This window comes from Chelmon rostratus, chromosome 9 (genome assembly GCF_017976325.1).
Source record: "Chelmon rostratus isolate fCheRos1 chromosome 9, fCheRos1.pri, whole genome shotgun sequence".
In the NCBI taxonomy this organism is placed as follows: Eukaryota; Metazoa; Chordata; class Actinopteri; order Chaetodontiformes; family Chaetodontidae; genus Chelmon; species Chelmon rostratus.
Window position 1 is genome coordinate 10,407,017 of NC_055666.1, and position 19,208 is coordinate 10,426,224.

Consider the following 19,208-nt stretch of genomic DNA (forward strand, 5'->3'; position numbering starts at 1 on the left):
GACTGTGTTGAGGCCTATGTAGTAGTCATAAATATAGCAATAAAATACAGATCAACAAATGGGTGGGGGGGGCATGCCACAGAGTTATTTGCAGACCTGCAGGCATGTGTGCTGCATACTGATAATGCTGAAACCCCACAGACACTGTACGAATCCTCCGATGCTACAGAGAGGTGAGAGCTCTCAGTGAGGAGATGGTGAGCACTAATTCATAAAACCCACTGGGCACAGCAGGATTAATAAAGCATACAGATTTTTTTTTTTACGTCTTTGAGGTGAAAATAAGCTGTTTGAGTTTTGTTTAGTTCTGGAAATCTGACTGATGTGCACTTGCACTAGTCTTTACACAACCATCAAAAGAGCAGCTGAGGATAAACTGCATGGAGGCATTTTATACTTTCGAATAAAATCACTTTGATGACTGTCAGGAAACAACATTTGTTCGCTCCCTGAGGCCTGAGTAATAGAGTAATTATGCCATTAAAAACTCAAAATGACATCAAAAGAGTAGCGCTAGATTTTGTCAATTCCACAATGCTGCGTTTGGCACTCCGTGTGGTGAAACAGCAAAGGGCATGGCCGGGAGATGAATTGTGATTTTGTGCTTTGATTGTAGTTGCATGGAAAATCTGTTTTCAGAATCTGTAACCAAATGTTGCACACGCTACTCTGCAGTATAGACCTAATTGATAGATTTTCCACATCCAGCACATTTGGCAAACATATTAATAGATGTAGTTTTTGAAAATATGGGAGGGCAATCAGTCACTGCCCTGAGCATCAATGGATCTTCAGGAGCAAGGACATCAATAGGAGCCCAGACAGGAGGAATAAGAATAAAGAGATGAATGGGGCCTGTTCAGAAGAGAACAAACGTCTTCATCAGCGGGCTTATTGACACAAATGTCACTATAGTGTTCTGTCAAAAATAGAGTCAGTTAAGAGTAGAGCTATATCATTATTACAACGATTATCTTTCTTTATCACAAGTTCGGCTGATTATCACTGGCGGTGATGTCAGAATGACTCCACCTACAGAGGCAGCTATGGCACACCCTGACATTACCATCCCCTGCACAGCACATGCCGCAGATGTGTACATGAATAAATATGCATATTCAAACCTAATTATGGATAACAATGTTTACTGAGGTCTGTACGGTGCTGCGACCTAAATAGTCAGAATTTACTCAATGGGATAAACAGTTCCATGGGTTTCATGTTCATGCATATAGCAAAATGATCATTTCATTGTTTTCCCCCCTTTCATTTGGTATTTTGTTGGTCTAGGTGGTGAAGGGAGGAGAAGGGTAGCACTGAGAGTATCATCGTTGTAGTCTATTGGGAGTGCATGATTTGCTGCATTTAGATGTATAGTGTATGAGGTGAGAATTGCAAAAAAAATTGACATTTAGGAACCTAAATCTCAAACTCTGTCCATGTACTCATTTTGTTATGTGCAAATGATCTGCTTGATGACAGCAAAGACAATGAAGCGCCCATAATCCTAATGGTGGAGTAATTTTAACCCAAACCCCAGGCTCCTGTATTTTTCCAGCAGTGACTTGTAACAGTTATGAAAGGCACAGACAAATGATGATGTAACATGTCTGACATGTAACCTTTCCCTGGGTGGGGAATCTGTGCTGCTCATCCCGCGGTTAGTATCTAAGATATCGATATCCGGTTTTGTCCAAAACTTCTGAGAATCAGGATCTTACAGTTGAGTTTGGTAAGGCACAGACATGGAAAAAACAATAGAAAGCATTTATCAAATGTATTCCTCTGGTACACTCTGGTATTTAACTCAAGACCAACCAAATTACTTCCACTTGACTCCAATCTACCAACTGAGTAAAATAAGTAAAATAAGTAAAGTAAACTGAAATAAAATCAGAAAACCAGTAGTGTACAATGTATATAGTATATCCTCTGTGTGACCGACTCTTTGCTTTGAATGTTCACTTCATCAACCTTGGGTTTCTTTAATATATCAGCTTCAGTTTTGATCCCGACAAAAACAAGAGGGGGGAACTAAAGGCTTCTCTGGGTGGGGGCTGGAGTTAGACACGGCAGGGCAGGAAGCACCTACCACTAGCCCATTTGTGAGGGAACATGTGTAAATTAGGGCTGTAGAAAGTAAACTGGGTTACAGCGTTATCCTGCTGTTAAGGTGGTCAAATCAGAAACAGCTTGTGTGTCATTCTAAGAGGCAGTTACAAACAGTGGATTTTGTGTAACTGCATGAAATTCTCAGCTGGCTGTTGTTTATGTGTGATGTTTGCGACATTTTGCCGGCTCAACCAGGTCAAGAGTGCAGTGAACACTCATATTCTGTGCTATCTTTATCACTTTAGTTGGGAGGAAAGCATGTATATAAACCCTTCTAATATCATTCTATAATATTACATATGTTGCTTGTTTCTGTTTGACTCTTAGGCCTTACAGCTGACATATCAGTAAACAGTAAACATATCAAATATTCTTATGTCCATAATGCCAGGAATGCACACTATAGATAAATGTATAATTCATCATATCCCAACAGCTGCTTCCATGCTGCAGATAGGCCCTCCCTTTCAGTTGATTAGCTTTCGATACTGTCATATGAAGACGGAGGGAACGTGTTCTGATTAGAATGACGCAGGTTATCAAAGCATGCCTATGCATGCCAGATCCACTGTGGCTCCTTGATTGAATCTTGAGCACGCAGCTTAAGACCACATACATGTTTGTGATTATCTGCATTGAAAACTGGTTAGTTACTATTCCTGGGTTTCTAGTTTATGCAGTGGGTAGTGGAAGAACTTTAATAATAAAAAGCAGCATAATGGAGTCAGTCCATGCAATGTGTGGAGGCTGTGCGATGTCTTCCTGGGATGCGTGTGATTTTTAATCCATCCAGTGTGTTCTAAGACTACCGAGGGGTCCCCTTCTAGTTAATTGAATGCAAAATATATTGACTGAAGGGCATCAAGAAGGCGTCCCAATCACAAATTAACAGGCACAAAGGAGCAGTGGTCCTACTCTGGACTCCTGATATACTGTTATGCCTCAGCTCCTCAGACACCCATCGAAAGGAGTTCTCAACGCCAGGTATAACACCCACATCTCTGCAGATACCTCGCCAATTTACCTGTCAATGTCATGCTCCATCTTACCCTTGCCTGTGAACAAACCCCTACGCGGCTTGAACTCCTTCACTTGGGGCTGAACCAGGTGAGTAACTGCTCGCTGATAATTGGAGCACATCTTCCAGTCTCTGTTTATAAAAGAAATGGGAGCCACTCAAAGTCCACAGGAATGGCCTGTGCACTCCATGAAGCTGAAAAGGCATGTTTGCAAAGACAACCCAGCAATATCCACAGCTTTCTCTATCTCCCGTTGAATCTAATCCACAAAGGGCAAGTGGTCAGTGTTAAATCGTGTGACTAGCATGCTAGTTACAGTGTGCTTTACTAGAAGAAGAGATAGCTCAAGGAGAAAGAGAAGACACATAAGTAACTCACAAAAGTGTATGAAGCACAAAATACAAGTTATAAAATCATCAGAGAGCAAACGAATAGGCTTGAAGATTTTTTTTTCAATCATCTTATTAGGTTTCTTTGAGACTGTGAAGGCCGCTTTGCCAGAGCGGTGGAAGCTGTGACCTTAAAGGAGCCAGAAGTCTGAATATTCAAGGCTCCTCCCATTAAGAAACCATTTAATTCTTTGCATGTCAAGAGTTCCATTTAAAATCAATCCAACAAGCGTCGGGGAGCCAGCAGGCCTTTTTCACTGCAGACATTTAGACTTGCCATAGGAGGAAAAGCACAATTGTAAATGATACAATTACTGATGGCTGAATTTCATTTGGCTGCTTCAGTTTCCGGCTCCGGGTATTGTTCATATGGCTGACTGTGAGACTTGATAGAACAGATCCATTGGTAATGTTACTTGTATCACCTGTGATTTTCCTAACATGACATGTGAGAAAGGAGTGTAAAATGCAACAACAGTAAAAAGCAAGAACAGCACAGAACACTAACTGGAGTCGGCTTGTGTCAGGATGTTGTTTGTAACATGAGAAACAAAAAAAATATCAGTTTAAATGCTGTTTCCCAGAATATCTACAGATTGTACACACATGAGCTTTTGTTGAATTTTGGACAGGAATTGGAGATTCCTGGTTGGTCTGTAACTCAGAGGAAGTGCTGGATCTAAAGACCCACAATGATGTCCACCAGAAAGATGGGAAGGCAAAGTGGTCATCGTAGGCCTTTTTCTGCAGCTCACATTTTGACTTGTCCTCTTGTCATCTGTGAAAAAGGCCTATTGTGAGGGTCTCCTGCTGCTCCAGGCTTGCCATTCCACACCTGCCCACCAGCTGTCACAAATGAGTTTCCTGCCTCAGCTCATCATCTGACCCTGCTGGTCCTTGTCAGTTTTCAGACCTGGTATTTATAGGGGGCAGCTGTCTGTCTGTATTTGCCACGTTGCTTTTTGCTTCCATACCTGCCATTTCTGCTTTTATCACACTTGCTCAGCCTTTTAAACATTTTTTAAACATTCTTTTGTGACCCACATTTGTTAAACCAGCCTAAGCCATCAGCATGTGCTGTTGGTTATTGATCATTATTATTTGAACTTGAAGAACCTAGTACAGCCTTCACATTACGGTCAGTTTCCTCCCAGAGTCCAAGACATACAGGTTAGGTATATTGGCAGTTTTATGAAAATTGATGATGAATCGAAGAAGTACTTCAGTGTTGTGGGAGTTGAGAAGCCTCATGAGTGCCTCCGGGGTTAGCTAGTCAGCCAGTCACGGAGCCCTCTTACCCCGCAGTCACACAGACCACTACAGCCAACAGAGCATACTGCAGCAACAATGGCCGACCAAAGCTGTTAGTCTGTTGTTGCTTTACATTTTTGGCATATTCTATTGAAATCGTGCAGCTATTGCCAAGAAGGACATGTTCACAATATGACAAAACCAGAAAATACCATCAATTAACAAGTTTTATGAAAAGGCATCCAGTTGGATTGGAGCAATGATGATTAACAAGGATAATGTTACGCTTCCAAAGCAACAGAAACACCAGGAGAACTAGCTCTAACTCATGTTACATTTGCACTGAAGTAATGTGACAAAATGCTGGTGAATCTGGTTCTCTCCAGTTGTCAGACAGGTGCTACCCATCTCTCTGGTGAATGCTCATCTTTGGGAAAATTGTGAAAATCCACATTAAGAATTTCTCAGTTTTCAGAGCAGAAGGTGATGCTGCATAGTGGCAGTGGTTTGCCATTCGACGTGCTTTTGTTTACTTCTGCTTTCCAAAACCAGAACTTAATTGAACAGTTTCATACTGTATACTATATATATATATATAGAAAATGGTTGTTGGCAGTATGGTGTAGGCTGCTCTGAATACAGTGTCTGTGTCAGTCCTGTGATTGACTGGCAATCTGTCGAGGTGTTACAGCACCCCTGCAACACTCAAGGATAAGCAGGTACGGCAAATGGATGTATGGATATATATATATATAAATGTGATATTTATTCAAGTGATGGTGCTGCTAGTCCTGCTTTTGTAGTGTTTCAAAGTCTTTTTTTCACAAAGCACTGACATTATTTTGAGGTCCACAATCACAGCCTAATTTGTTTACAGTAATTGTACTAAAAGCATCGCAAATATTTCAATAATGACATGCAGATATTTGAAAATGCAAAACAAAGCACAACTAAATGAAACTAAATGCTCTCTTGCTTCTGGAGTTTGTTTCAGGTTGGGCACAGAAATAGCTGCATGCACACGAGGTCAAGGCTGATAAACATTGTTTTCCTGTGCTCTTTTCAGTGCTTTGGTAACCTTGGTCATGGAAAACCTAAACCCATCTGATAAGACTCTTAAAATGAATCAAGACAAAATATAAATCATCTGGTATGTCACTGATAAGAGTCAGGAACAGCTCGGGGGGGCGGTTCATCAGAGACTCATTTGCTTTAGTGTAGATTCTTCCTGTTATATAATGCAGCTCAATCACTGTAACATGACATAATTGTTCATACGAGGAAACATTATTGAGCTTCATATGTTGCATCCTGAGCAATTTAAACAGAATAAAGGAAGACTGAACTCCACACAGGTTTTGTTGTGTCACACAGACACCTTATTGTCAAGTTAGTCAAACTGCTTAAAACGACAGTTGACAGAAGGAAGTATCCAACTGGTAGATGATTGTTGTAATTTTACAATTTTTCTGTTTTTCTTCCAATATCCTGTAGAATGAAATTCATCACTTCCTTTCAGCTTGACACAGAGTGTCCTTGTGGCAATGAAAACACCTCTATTTGCGCTTTCATTCCCACAAACCGGGTTGGTAGGCTTATACAACTTTTAGTGCATATTACTTGTTATATCATGAAGAGTTTGAGGCTGAGCAGTATATTGCTGTGCAATATATTCATCCCTTACCACCATTACATCCTGTTGCTAACCAGTGGTTGCTTTGTATCAGAAATACATTTAATAATGTGAAATATGCTCATGTTTTCTATAAAACATTACAAATTGACTTTCTGAGAATTGCTAAGGCACTGTCATAATTGTGAAAATATAATTGATTGTTGTTCCAGATCAAATCTATAATTGGATAAACCACACAGAGAAAACTCTGTGCTTCCATCTTCCCAAACCAATGTTTAAACAGCATTATACATCTAATAAGATCAACAGCAGTCTGCTGTCAAATCTGTGCACTTTGTGGATAAGCGGAGAGACAAAATGCCTCCAGTGTATTCTTGATCTTCATTCTTGACTTTTCAGCATGAAGAACCGGGCTAACGAATAGTCGTGTGTTTGGTGAGCCAGAGCATGTTAAGGCAGACACCACTGTGCAGTCTTTCGGGTTTTAATGAAGCTCTGATGCACATCATCACATCTCTCATTTTCTCTCCTCCATGTAATGAGAAGGACACACTGGGCAGTGTTTTTTACACTAATTTGATAACAATATTTTTCTTGCCTTCTAAGACCATACAGTGCTTTCCAGTCTGAATCTATAGGATACAAGAGAACTAGACAGAGCATTGGAAAAGCCAGACTTTGTCGAGAGCCAATGAGAGAACATAATGTTGTTATGAACTCTTAGAAAATGCGTCTCTAGTAATGTGAGGTATTTGTAGCATCGCAGTATTTGTGTAGTTGCTTTATAAGTAAATGGGTTCACCACATTCCATGAATTCGTCTTGCTCAGTGCCCCCTGAAGGAGCTGCAGAAGGCGATCATATGCTTGTCCAAAGATCCTTTACAAGATCTGGGTCATCCAGCAGCCACCAGGGACAAAACAAGCATGTCGGGACAAAAGCTATGGTCAGACTCATGTCAGGGGAGCACCTGTCCAAGCTCATTTGCTTTTTGATGCAAACAAACACAAAGTACCGTAACTTGAACTATGAGCGTGAGTTGCGTAATTCTACAATCTGAAAATATACATGACTGAATGATGGGTTTTTCTGACATGTGTTGTGCCTGGTCCAAACTCATATTGACTGACTGTCCCACTGAGAGTGAGTCATAATCTGATCAACCATCTAATCAGAATAAATATAACCAATTTATGTGGGCAGGCACATCCGGAGGACGTTACATCTGTATGTTGTAACAGATAAACAAACTCAGAATCATGGTGTTGTACAGTACTAATGTTTTGTCAGAGTTGCAGGATTACATTTATTTTTCTTCACATCTTTTCTTTCTGTGTGTGAAATTTTCATGAATATTTCATCAGGTTTAATCTGAGAGGAATCTGAACAAATAGCTTCCTCGTAGTGTTATACAAGTCATACAGTGCATCTACCGAATACATAAAGAGTTAAACACTCTACTTATCTATAAGTGGAACAGACCCCCCAAAAAAACAAATTAAGACAAGAAACTCCATACTGACAGTTATAAGCAGAAAAAAGTGTAAATGAGATGACACACCAATGGGAATCCCTCAAAAGACATAAATACAGTGTGGGAGTGAATTATAAGAGTGAATTCTACACATTTCTTCTTGAGCTCGCCCTTTGTGTTCATCACATGTCATGGGAACGCTCTCGCTCTGAACACAACATTCTTCATTGTTTTTGTTAGTGTTAAATATAAACTAAACACTGACCAGGGCATTCAATTAACATTTGCAATGACCCGCAGGATTTACTGAGATGTTTATCTTATCTTGAAAAAAAAATCATATGACATCTGAGGCATGTGATACGATTAACTGGGAACCAGACAAGGCGAACTACTGTTTTGTTACTTCATGTTTTCTATTTGGATTTGTGCTCTGCTCTAACAACACATCTTTCAGACTGGCTCAGCTATATACCTGCAGCACAGGCAAATGTATACTGATGGCCATATCTGCATATGTCTGGTCTGACATCTGCAGAATTATATACGAGACTTAATATCATTAAAGTCGCTTTTAGACCCTGCGACAACTGTGGCATTTCAATACGCATTTTCATAATTCAATTATGTGCCTCAGGCATACCATCAGCATCTATTCAATTGAAGATGGTCTTAGAAACTTACTTAAGGTCTCTGTTATTATTAGTTTTAAACTCATCTGCAGGCAGCACTCATCACTAACTGTTTTCAGTCCCATGTCTATAAAGTGTATTTAAGGACATGGAGCACAGGATGTTCTCAGGTCAGTGTCGTTTGTTGTAATGGATGTTAATGTGCGGTGACCAGGGTTTGTGCCTGTCTGATAATGGTAAGTCTGACTTTGTTTAATCACCCAAATAAAAAGTGGTGAGCCACATTAAAACACAATGTATGTGTGCATATAATGTATTGCATTTATATGTGTATGTGCATATATTTGTTTATATTCTCAAACTGTAGATATTTGGTTCTCTACTCTGCAAATTTCTGTAGGAAATGTGGAAAAGTGACGTGTTTCACAGTGGTACATTTCATACACAGCACACTGCAGCTGATTCTTGCTGTCAATCAAGTGAGAATCACTGCAAGACCAAAAGCGCTCTGCTATCCCATCACCCGTGAAGTGACACAAAAAACAATTCAATGGAAAATATGCTTGTGTTGTGTTGTTTAAGCTATCCTGTTTAAGCACCGTTTATACCCCGTTAAACACTTGACTAAATGCTACCACCACGGATAAAACAAGCACACCCATAATGTGTGAAACAGCTCTAAGCTACCCTTTCCCTCTCTACCTGTGCAGAGAAACTGCAGGTTAATTCTCTCACAAAGCAAGGACTGATGATCCCACTAGAAATCAGTGCAAACTCCTTTAAGCTCCTGTCAAATAACTTAACGTCACAGGCAATTATACTCTTCACGTTAATGAGTGCTCATCACGGCTGAAGGGAGAAAAGCAAGCAGCCTCCACAGAGTCTGTGGAGAAATCCTCTTTTTTCCACATTTTCTGACATTTTCTTTATGCTTCATTGAATCAACCCTGGATTACTTACAGGGCAAAGCAGGCACTACCTGTTGGGTCCAAGGGAGAAATTACATTGTATCGATATAGAGGAACAATTCGACATTTTGGGAAATAAACCTGTTCACCTAGATAGATGAAAAGATTCATATCATTCTTGCGTATGTACGGTAAATATATATCTCAAGCCAGCAGCCAGTTATCTTATCTTAGTTGAAGATTAGCTAGCCTGGTTCTGTGCAAATGTAGCAAAATCTGCATAACAGCAACTCAGAAGCTCACTCCTGCAAAATAAATCTGTGAAGTAATGTGCGATTGGGGCAGAGTGAATCGAGAGATGCGCAAGGTGCACTGTAATCCTACTTGCTTAAGTAGGAAGTTCAGTGTAGTTCTACACACAACAAGTTTGTTTTGTTTCTTTCTCTTTTTTCTTTTCAACATTCCACTTATTTTAGCTTCGGTCCAAGCCCCTATCTGGGATGATGAAAGGTTCATCTCCAGTTTTTTTCTGCTCTCCCTGACATTGACAGTTGCTGTGTGATTAGAGGAGGCAACTTTAATTTGATCCAAAATGCCAAGCTAGATAGATCCTACACAAACCTTTCACACTTTCAACTTCGGCTAAGGTCTTGGATACTTACATGAACTGTGTGGGCTTGTTTTGTCTTCTGTTCCAACGTCCATCGTACATATTTGTGAATTGATTTTCTTCTTCTACATAACAGATTATTGTCAAGGGTTGCTCCCTGTAGTTACCATAGCATCGTTATCTCTAAACACGCCCCCATTTCTGTTGATGCAGGCTTTGGGCAATATGGTAAACCTTATAGGCAGTGGCGATTCAGTTCTGGCATGTTGGCCAATGGAGCATTTAAACAGTTTCTCTCAAAACAAATTTCTTTCTTTTTCGAAGTTAACGACATGTCCAACACTTTGAATTCTTTGGGAGGTGAAGCTGAGGCGACAGAGTAATCTGAGGAACTTTTGAGGGTGGATAGCCTGTATGTGGCAGCTCCAGACTCTAGTCTACGCCTACAGTCCAGACGGAACTTGACCTGCTGTTGACGGGTAAAGCTGAGCTTCAACTACTCAGATCTAAACAGAATTACTTTGATATTGGTGACAAGGCAGGTAAGCTGTTGGTCCGCACTGCTGCGGCATCTAGGTTGATTCCCAGACTCCAGTCCCCGACAGGTGAAATATTCTCTGACCCAGTCAGAACTTTATACCTCAGAATGCTCTCCTGAAGTTTGGGATGATGTCTGCCCTCTTGGTCAGATCCCCTTCCCCAAAATAATGAGAATCTTGTCAGGGGTTTGGGTGACCCCATATCGGCTCGGGAAATACAAGATCCTGACGGATATACTGTTGAATTTTATAAACTGTTTTCTGTTATGGTGTCCCCAGTTTTAAAAACAGTTTTTAATGAGGCGTTCTTGACCGGCAGATTGCCCTCTACCCTGTCAGAGGCAAATATTACTTTATTGCTTAAAAAGAACAAAGGTCCTTTTCTTATGTGAGTGACGCCTATGTAAACAGTCACCTGCCAATCTTATTCATATGCATGTATTCCGTATACCTATAGATCTTAACACCTTAAGGGCTATATTTGGAATCCCAGCGAAGGATAACTCCCATAGCCATGCAGAGACTTATACCACCACCTAACTTGGCTCCAGCTACATATTTACCATATGGAGATGGAGCTGTATTCATATTATTATCTTTCATGTGCAAATAATTTCTTTCAGATTGATTTTCCCCATGAAAATGAAGACTTTGAGGAAAGAAGCAGGTTTAACTTGAGAATAATGCCGTTTGTCACATGGGTGAATGGTGGACTACTTGATCTATTTTAGTGCACAAGCAATACAAGTTGTTATTGACAGGAACAACACACACAGTCATTTTGCTGCAATCATTTTCCACCTCCGCGTTCATGTGTGCGTAGAAAACACCATAGGCATTCAGTGCTGGAGTGCATACATCACAAGGAATAAAGCATATTCCTTCTCCATGTGCTGATCACTTTGAGGGTTGTGTGTTTGTGACTGTGTTCTTTTATCTGCTTCGAATGTTATGTCTGTCCTCTGATGGCACCATATTGTGGGCTTTATGTGATCTTTTCCAGCTCTTATGAGCCGCCTCAGGCTACTGCAGTGAGCATATTATCTCATTAATGAGGAATAACATATTGTAGGTTGTTACAATTAAGTGGTCCAGGACTGCATCGTCAAGAAGTCACTAATCCACATTTAAGGTGTCTGTTATAAAGGCAGGATTTTAAAGATGAGATTAACTATCCTCAATTAAGACCTACTTTGGCTTTGATTTATACCCTGAAAGTGGCCATAAAGATCTATACACTTTAACAAGCTGTCATTCATTGTGTTGATCCAGGGTGGAGTTTTATTAAGCACTCATGCTCTTTTTCAGCACAGGTGCACACCTTCACACTCGGGGGCTGACCAGGGCGAGCACCGTCCTCAAGTGTCGGCCACTGAGCAGATGGGAAGTACGACCCTACTAACCCTGCCGCACCAGTACTCACAGTGGCAGTTGTTGAAGGAAAGAAAAGCTTCACTGCTCAGGTTTGGAGATTTGTAGCAGCCACAAGCACAAGTTTTAAATCTTTGTAGTTCATACTAACGCCACCAGTACTGTCTTGTGGAGAAAGTTCAACTTTTTCTTTGCAGTAGCAGGCTGTACAAAACCAGACAACATCATTTATGGCTATTAACCTCCCATAAACCTGTGCTGTCTAGCCACTGTAGCATTCAATAATTGATATTTGATGCCACATTTTGCACAGAACTGGCTGTTGAGGAAGTAAGCTTTTAATATGTGTGAATCTGAAAGCACTGCAATCTGTTGTCATTGGAAGTTAACATTTCATGACTTTGAGTCGCTTTAGACTTTTGCATCAAATTTTGGCCACCATCATTGCTTTGCTTCACTGAGAGATCAGCGCGAGCCTTTCCCAGACATGACTGGACTTGCTGGGCTGTCATCGGCCCTGACCATCAAGCTGACAAAGCACGACTGATTTGGAAGTTTCTCTTTGATCTATTCATCAAAATCAGTTTCTGTTGTCACAGCAGCATCACCTAAACCGAGGTCACAATTGTTTGATGATGGTATGAGCTTCAAGCAGCGGCTGACAAATAATTGATCTGTATTGTTTGAGAAATATCAATTGAAATTATGTGTCACAGTATTTCTATCACAAATCAATTCAAACAGTTATACTGTGAGGCTGTACTGCAGCACAGTGTGCTTTGCCAACATGCCCACAGTGCAAATGCTAACATGGTGATGTTTAGCAGGTGTAATGTGTTGCAATTGTTCTTACATTTATCCCTCCAATAACTGCTGAGATAATTCACTCAAAACCCACAAATGTGAACCTCATGGTGACCAGTCAGGGGAACACCAGGAGACTGTCTGGGAACTATGAATGTCTGTACAAAGTGTTGTTCCCATTCATCTAGAAATATTGACATGTTTTACAGAATACATGAAAACTTTGATCTGCCGGTGGCACTACAAAAGAAAACCCCAATTTTGATTCATAAAACGTTCTATGGCGATCTACTGAATAGTTGTTGAGAATGCCATTCAGTATTGAGTAAGTACATACAAACAATTGATTGGTTTTGCTCAAGGACAATTTAGGAAAGCACGTGACCTCCATCATGAGGGACTGCAGGCCCTCAATTTGAAAGGTGCTCACTCTGCTCCTCTCTTGCTCCTGATCCCACTGCATGTGAGACCGCTGAGTCCAAACATGTTGACTGGTGGACTTGGCCGGATGTTCCACCAGTCAACATGTTTTTGACTTGTAGATACAATCATCATAGTCACACTGGATGACTCTAATTTCTGCCTCTGTAAAAAAAGGGGGTTATGCACATAAATCTAAATCCAAGAGATGAGTGTGATAAACTATGAATTAATAATGTGAATTCAGTTCAGGCTGGATATTTTATTTTATTTTTTGCTGTCAGCAGCAGACAGAGCTGAGTTCAAAGCGCTCATTGAAGCAGGTCCTCTATGTGTTCTGGACCAGTGAGAAAGTCCCAAAGTGTGTAAGCCTTTGTGAAAATAATTATTTTGTGGTGTATTATGGTTGGTAGTTGGAACAGAAAGGACACACCACAGGGGATGAACCATATGTACTTAAAGCCAGCATGAGGTAAGCCCACATATATTCCCACCGACCTGTGGTCAGATCCCTGCTGAGCTGCTTCAAGCTCTGGATCAGATGCTGTCCTTTATAGCTGATCCACAGTGATGTCTGAACAGAGCTATCGCGTCTTTGGTGAGGCGGTTACGCAGCACCCTTTGGGGCATATTCACCATTAAAAACCTTAATTGGTATTGATAGCTCGAATTAGTTCAATTCCCTAAAGCTGAAACACCGATAATTTGGAGAAAACAAAAGTGGGGATGATTAAATCCCTTTGGAGTAACCGTGAAAAAGTTATTGATATCTTTAGTCTTACCGATTCTTCTATTTTGCTATCTTAAAGTCTCAAATGCAAACCTTTGTTATCTAAGTATCACACTTCAGAATGAATATCAGTTGCAGCACTCAATCAACATGTTGTTTACTCTCCTCCTTAATTTAAATGTGTAATCACGATGTAGCGGCCCTGGCATCTAGGTTCAGTTTCGATCTAGTCCCATCTAGTCGTCATGTTATAAGACAGAGTGGATGATCTATGGAGGGAGGGCGCTCGCGTCCCCTGAGGCGAACGCTGCGTTTGGCACAGCGGATGCGCACGGTAAATGGTCAGATCATAGTTTGCTTCCACAGATAAGCATGTTCCAAGGAACACACTTGATTAGATTTATCATTTTCCTGCTTCAAATCATATAATCGTTGTTAGGGGAATCCACACCGGGACCAGCTCAAGCAGAGGCTACGCGCTCCTGGAGAGTGCGCGAGTTTGCTGCCCAACTTTGGAGAGCGAACGCCGGCTGACGGGCGCGTTAATTCCTGCCACACCGAGGCGATTACTCAGAGGACCTGAAGATGAACGACACGGGCATATTTTACAAAAACAACCAAACAGAGAACTTCACAGAGACTGACAAGTCAATCCCCTCATCTTACAGCCACATCGACATCGCCACTTTCATGCACATATTCCCTTCAATTTATGGCATCCTGTGCTCAGTAGGAGTTATAGCCAACGCGCTGGTCATCTACGCGGTCAAAGCATGCAAGAAGAAAATGGTATCGGACATCTACGTGTTGAACTTGGCAATAGCCGACATGCTGTTCTTGCTTGTGATGCCTTTCAACATTCACCAGCTGGTCAGAGACAGACAGTGGGTGTTCGGAAACTTTATGTGTAAAGCGGTCGTGGTGGTGGACGTCAGCAACCAGTTCACCACGGTGGGGATTGTCACTGTGTTGTGCATTGATCGGTAAGTTATAAATCATCCATATCACAGATCTCATGCTAATTCTTGTCCAAGTCTAATTATTCTTTCAGAAAAAAAGAGTTACAATAATAATAGCAGCAATTCTTATAGTTTTACTACAACTACTAGTTCTACTTGTCATAATAATGACAATAATAATAATAATAATGAGAAGAAGAGTAAAGATATTTTTGCCAGTGTCTGTGCATGTGCCATCATTATTAAAAAGATAATGACGCAACACTGTATATCTAAGAATGCCCAGTGCCAATGAAGTGGGGTAATCAGCCGTGCAGCAGCCCATGAAGACACAATGTTCCCTGCGTAAATGATGTACATATGTGTCCAGTTTATGATCTGACACACTGAGGACATTTCATATAGTCTTTATGCCCAATGTTAGACCATAAACATCTCCATTTGAAGGTAATCACCTGAGCAGCACCACCTGTACTTCAAAATATCCTTTAGCTGCTTCACAACACGAAGTGTTTGACATTATATCAGCACTGTTTGGACGCACTAGCTTTGATTTCACAACCAATTACTTGAAATATTTCTGTGAAAACTGAAAAAGGTTGGCTGCAGCAAACCCTGAAAAAGAAAAAGATCAATTAGCCCTTTGAATCCGAACCTTCAAAACCAGTAAATATAGGCTGTAATCTCATGTTAAAAGGAGATCAAACTTTATAGCATTTATCAAACAAACACACACAAAAAAAATCCAGCCCATGTGACACCTCGATAGGAAAAATACAAAGAGAGACATAATTACAGTGTTTAAAACGTTTCGCAGGGCTGATTAAACATCTTGCTTGTCATCCCAATTCAATGAAACTTGTGATTAGAGTTTTCCATTCAACAGCTCCAATGATACCCCGAAGCTGCCTCTGTCCAACGCAATCAACATCACTTTTCTTTCTTTATCAGAGTATAAGAGAGTGTCGCCGCAGTGACAAAGTTAACGTCTAATATCAGCTATTACCAAGTTCTATCAACATCGTGCAGTCATTGAGGACTCAAATCTCTGTCTTTATTTTTCCTCATCAGCGATAAGACACATCACAAACTGACATTCTGATTTTGTTTGTTTTCCCCTCGTAGTGCTAACAAAGAAAGGGTTGTTTTCATCACTGCTGTCCAAGTTGTTTCTGCTTGCTCCACTTTATTTCAGGATGTGCTAGAATTTCATGTCAGGCAATTTTTATGGATATCAATACGACCCTGTTTCCAAATCACAGCAGAATTACATAGAAGTATAGAACATTTGTTGAAGAAACAACTTTATTCAGGGTCACAAGAAATGCTTGAAGACTGGAGAGAGATTCTCGCAGTGTGGATGCTGTCAAAAGAAACCCCCTTTTGACCTGAATCTCTTTGCTCTGATGCTGTTTTTCCTTCCAGTACAGCAAGATCGATAATCTGCGCACATGGTTGCTACAGTTTATGCCCTTTACTGCAGCCAAGTCTGTCTCTGTATAAACCTAAACTGATGCAGTCACATCTATAACTACAGAGCATAAAACAGTCAGTGTACTGGAGAGTTCTCCGACAGTCCTATGTATAAGCCTTTGAACATGTCAATACCTAACTTGCAGAGGCGGAGCAGCGATTTTAAAAGTGTTGGGGCTCTAAGGGTGGTGGTGCCAGTCTCCACAACATGCTAAATTAAAATGAATCTCTTCACCACGGCCTTCATCCAAGATAGTATATATACACCAGCATTCAACATACCATAGTCTTAAGCAATGACTTCAGACTTTTCATAATACGATTTTTAGAAAAATATGTAGAATTAAATTGATTATTTCACCCATGATACACTACAAGATGACAAAATCCAAACAATTTCTTGCAGTGGGTCAGACAATTTCACTGATAAGACACTTTAATTTTTCTGAAATGCACACTCAGCAGCAGAAAATCATTACTGACCATATAGTTCTGCTTGTTTTTACTCTATTTTATATGTTCCTATTTTATCCATTGCTAGATTATCTTCTAGTTTATTGTCACTGAACTACACTGTCCAACTCTGCGTAACAAGATGACGTTACAAAAGAAAGTTCTACACTACTGAGTAGTTAAAAAGATATTTCATACCTCTTTGTTCTTATTCCTGAATCTGCCATCACAGCCAGTGAGTGACAGAAAGCCAGCTTCCCGCTCGCAGTTACTGTTTGCCTTGGCCAAATGGCTGTGATTGGCTGGACGGCCGTTCTCTCAGTCTGACTTGACAGCAGGTTTTCATGTATTTGGGAACTCATCCTCTCAAGTACTGTTTTACTGTTTCATCAATGACCATCTTGGGGAAAAGTGGAGGAATGGACTCATGTTCCAGTGACAGGGCAGGCGTCAGCTGCAGACGCCTGTGCCATATAGGCCAGAGACTGGGTATACTGGGATCTGCGCTTATTGATTCAGCCATCACACTAAAAGTATATTTATTTAACTTCAACAGGCGACACTAGCATGCATTGATGAACAGAACTATTGATTTATGCTCTAAGATAATTGGAATTTAGAAGGGTGTCCTGGAGGAAATTGCAAGAAAGTCAGCATCTTACTAATTTGCACGGCTGTTAAATCTTATGATGCACGACCACAGAGTGACATGTAGTCACCAACTGGAACTATGTAATTTGCTCCACTTAAGTGACATTTAGCGGAATGACAAAGTCATCATTTATTTCTTGTAGATGTCCTAAAGACAGAGGTCAATTTAGAATAAAATAACCGACTAGCTTCTCAAATTGAAACACAATCAAATGCGAGATCCAAATGGAAATGTGTCCATTTTCCACTGCTAAGTCACCCTGTCTCAATTATACTAATTTGTCACTGCATTCATCACTTAACTGAGCACGTAATATATTGAGAGTATATCTCTGACATGCCACTTGGTTTCATCATTCCCCCTTGCCTGATTTGATTCTCTGAGCTTGTCAAGGATGACAACGACCTCTTAAAGCAAAACTAATGTTCTTTACATGCACAAAGTTGCTTTTATCACTTGTGTCTCAGGGCGCTGCCCGGCTCTAAAGAGTGACTTCCTCTCCCCAGGTACATAGCTATCGTCCACCCCACCTCAGAGAAGAGGACCATCCAGTGGACCATCATCATCAACATGCTGGTGTGGCTGGGCAGCTTCCTCCTCACTGTCCCCGTCATGCTGTATGCCAAGGTTGAGCGCAGGCAGCATTTGCAGGTGTGCATGATGTACCTGGACGGGCCTGAGGACATGTACTGGTACACTCTCTACCAGTCCATCCTGGGCTTCATCATCCCTCTCATCATCATCAGCACCTTCTACCCGCTCACCCTCTACCACGTCTTCAGCTCCATCCGTCGCGTCAAGCGCAAGCAGTCCGTTTGGGCTAAAAGAGCCACCAAGATGGTCCTCATGGTCATCGCCCTGTTCCTGATCTGCTGGTCGCCCTACCATGTCATTCAGGTGATCAACCTGACCAACAACAACCCCACTATCGCCTTCGTGTACGCCTACAACATCAGCATCTGCCTCAGCTACTCCCACAGCTGCATCAACCCGCTCATGTTGCTCATCTTCGCCCAGAATTACCGCGAGCGTCTTTGCCACAGAAACGCGCTGCACAGCTCCCAGCAGTCATCCAAGATCACCGTGGTTAAAACGGATGGTTCCAGCTCAGCCAATGATCCCAACTACCGCTGCACTGTCATCTAATCAGATACATGTCTTTTTAGTGTGCGCACACGTAAAGGTTTTGCTGCTGGCCCCAAAAGGAAGTCGCTTGTGCCTCTGCAACTCTCTCAAATAAATAAGTTGCATGTTGATGCCATAGAAAAGACTGGGCGGTGAAGCCTGAGCAGCAATATGACTGAAATTAAGCTAAGCGCAGGTAATGTCAAGGGTTTTCAACATATGCAGCGCAATACTCACTCACTCAGTCACAGTCACATATAACACTGTCCAAAAATAACAACCACCTCACTTTGCTGCTGAAGCTGATGTCTCTGTCCACACACACACTGCAGATCAAACTGTCTGTGCTGCAAGATGAGCTGCTTTTCCCCTGAAATCTGACCGACAGTATATCTCTCAATACTCGTCCTTCACTTCACACGCATCTACCCTTGTCTGATGGTCTCACTCGTGATAATGATGAGTTTAGCACTTTCTGGTATTGTTATTATTAATGGTTCCAATGATTATTATTTCATTTCGATTCATCGTTTCGTTCCTCCTCCTACAACTTGGCCAATACGCCTTAGCACCACGCACACGTTTAAGATCAACCCACTTGTTCACTCTTTCATCTGCTCGTTCATTTACTTACATAATTGTTTCCTCTACG

At 41.1% G+C, this 19,208-nt stretch overlaps 1 protein-coding gene across 1 annotated transcript; it reads left to right on the forward strand.

Moving 5' to 3' along the window:
• Positions 1 to 14,479: 14,479 nt before the first annotated feature.
• On the forward strand, positions 14,480 to 18,577 carry LOC121611925 (melanin-concentrating hormone receptor 2). The gene is made up of 2 exons (XM_041944658.1): positions 14,480 to 14,877; positions 17,938 to 18,577. Exons 1-2 carry the CDS (start codon positions 14,480 to 14,482, stop codon positions 18,575 to 18,577), a joined length of 1,038 nt encoding a protein of 345 aa, XP_041800592.1.
• Positions 18,578 to 19,208: the final 631 nt, after the last annotated feature.

What these genes read in the sequence shown, in the direction of transcription:
- LOC121611925 (XM_041944658.1), top strand. Translation starts at nt 14,480, where the DNA reads ATGAACGACACGGGCATATTTTACAAAAACAACCAAACAGAGAACTTC. An exon ending in ACTGTGTTGTGCATTGATCG is followed by an intron (nt 14,878 to 17,937) that starts GTAAGTTATAAA and finishes TCCTCTCCCCAG; the next exon opens with GTACATAGCTATCGTCCACC.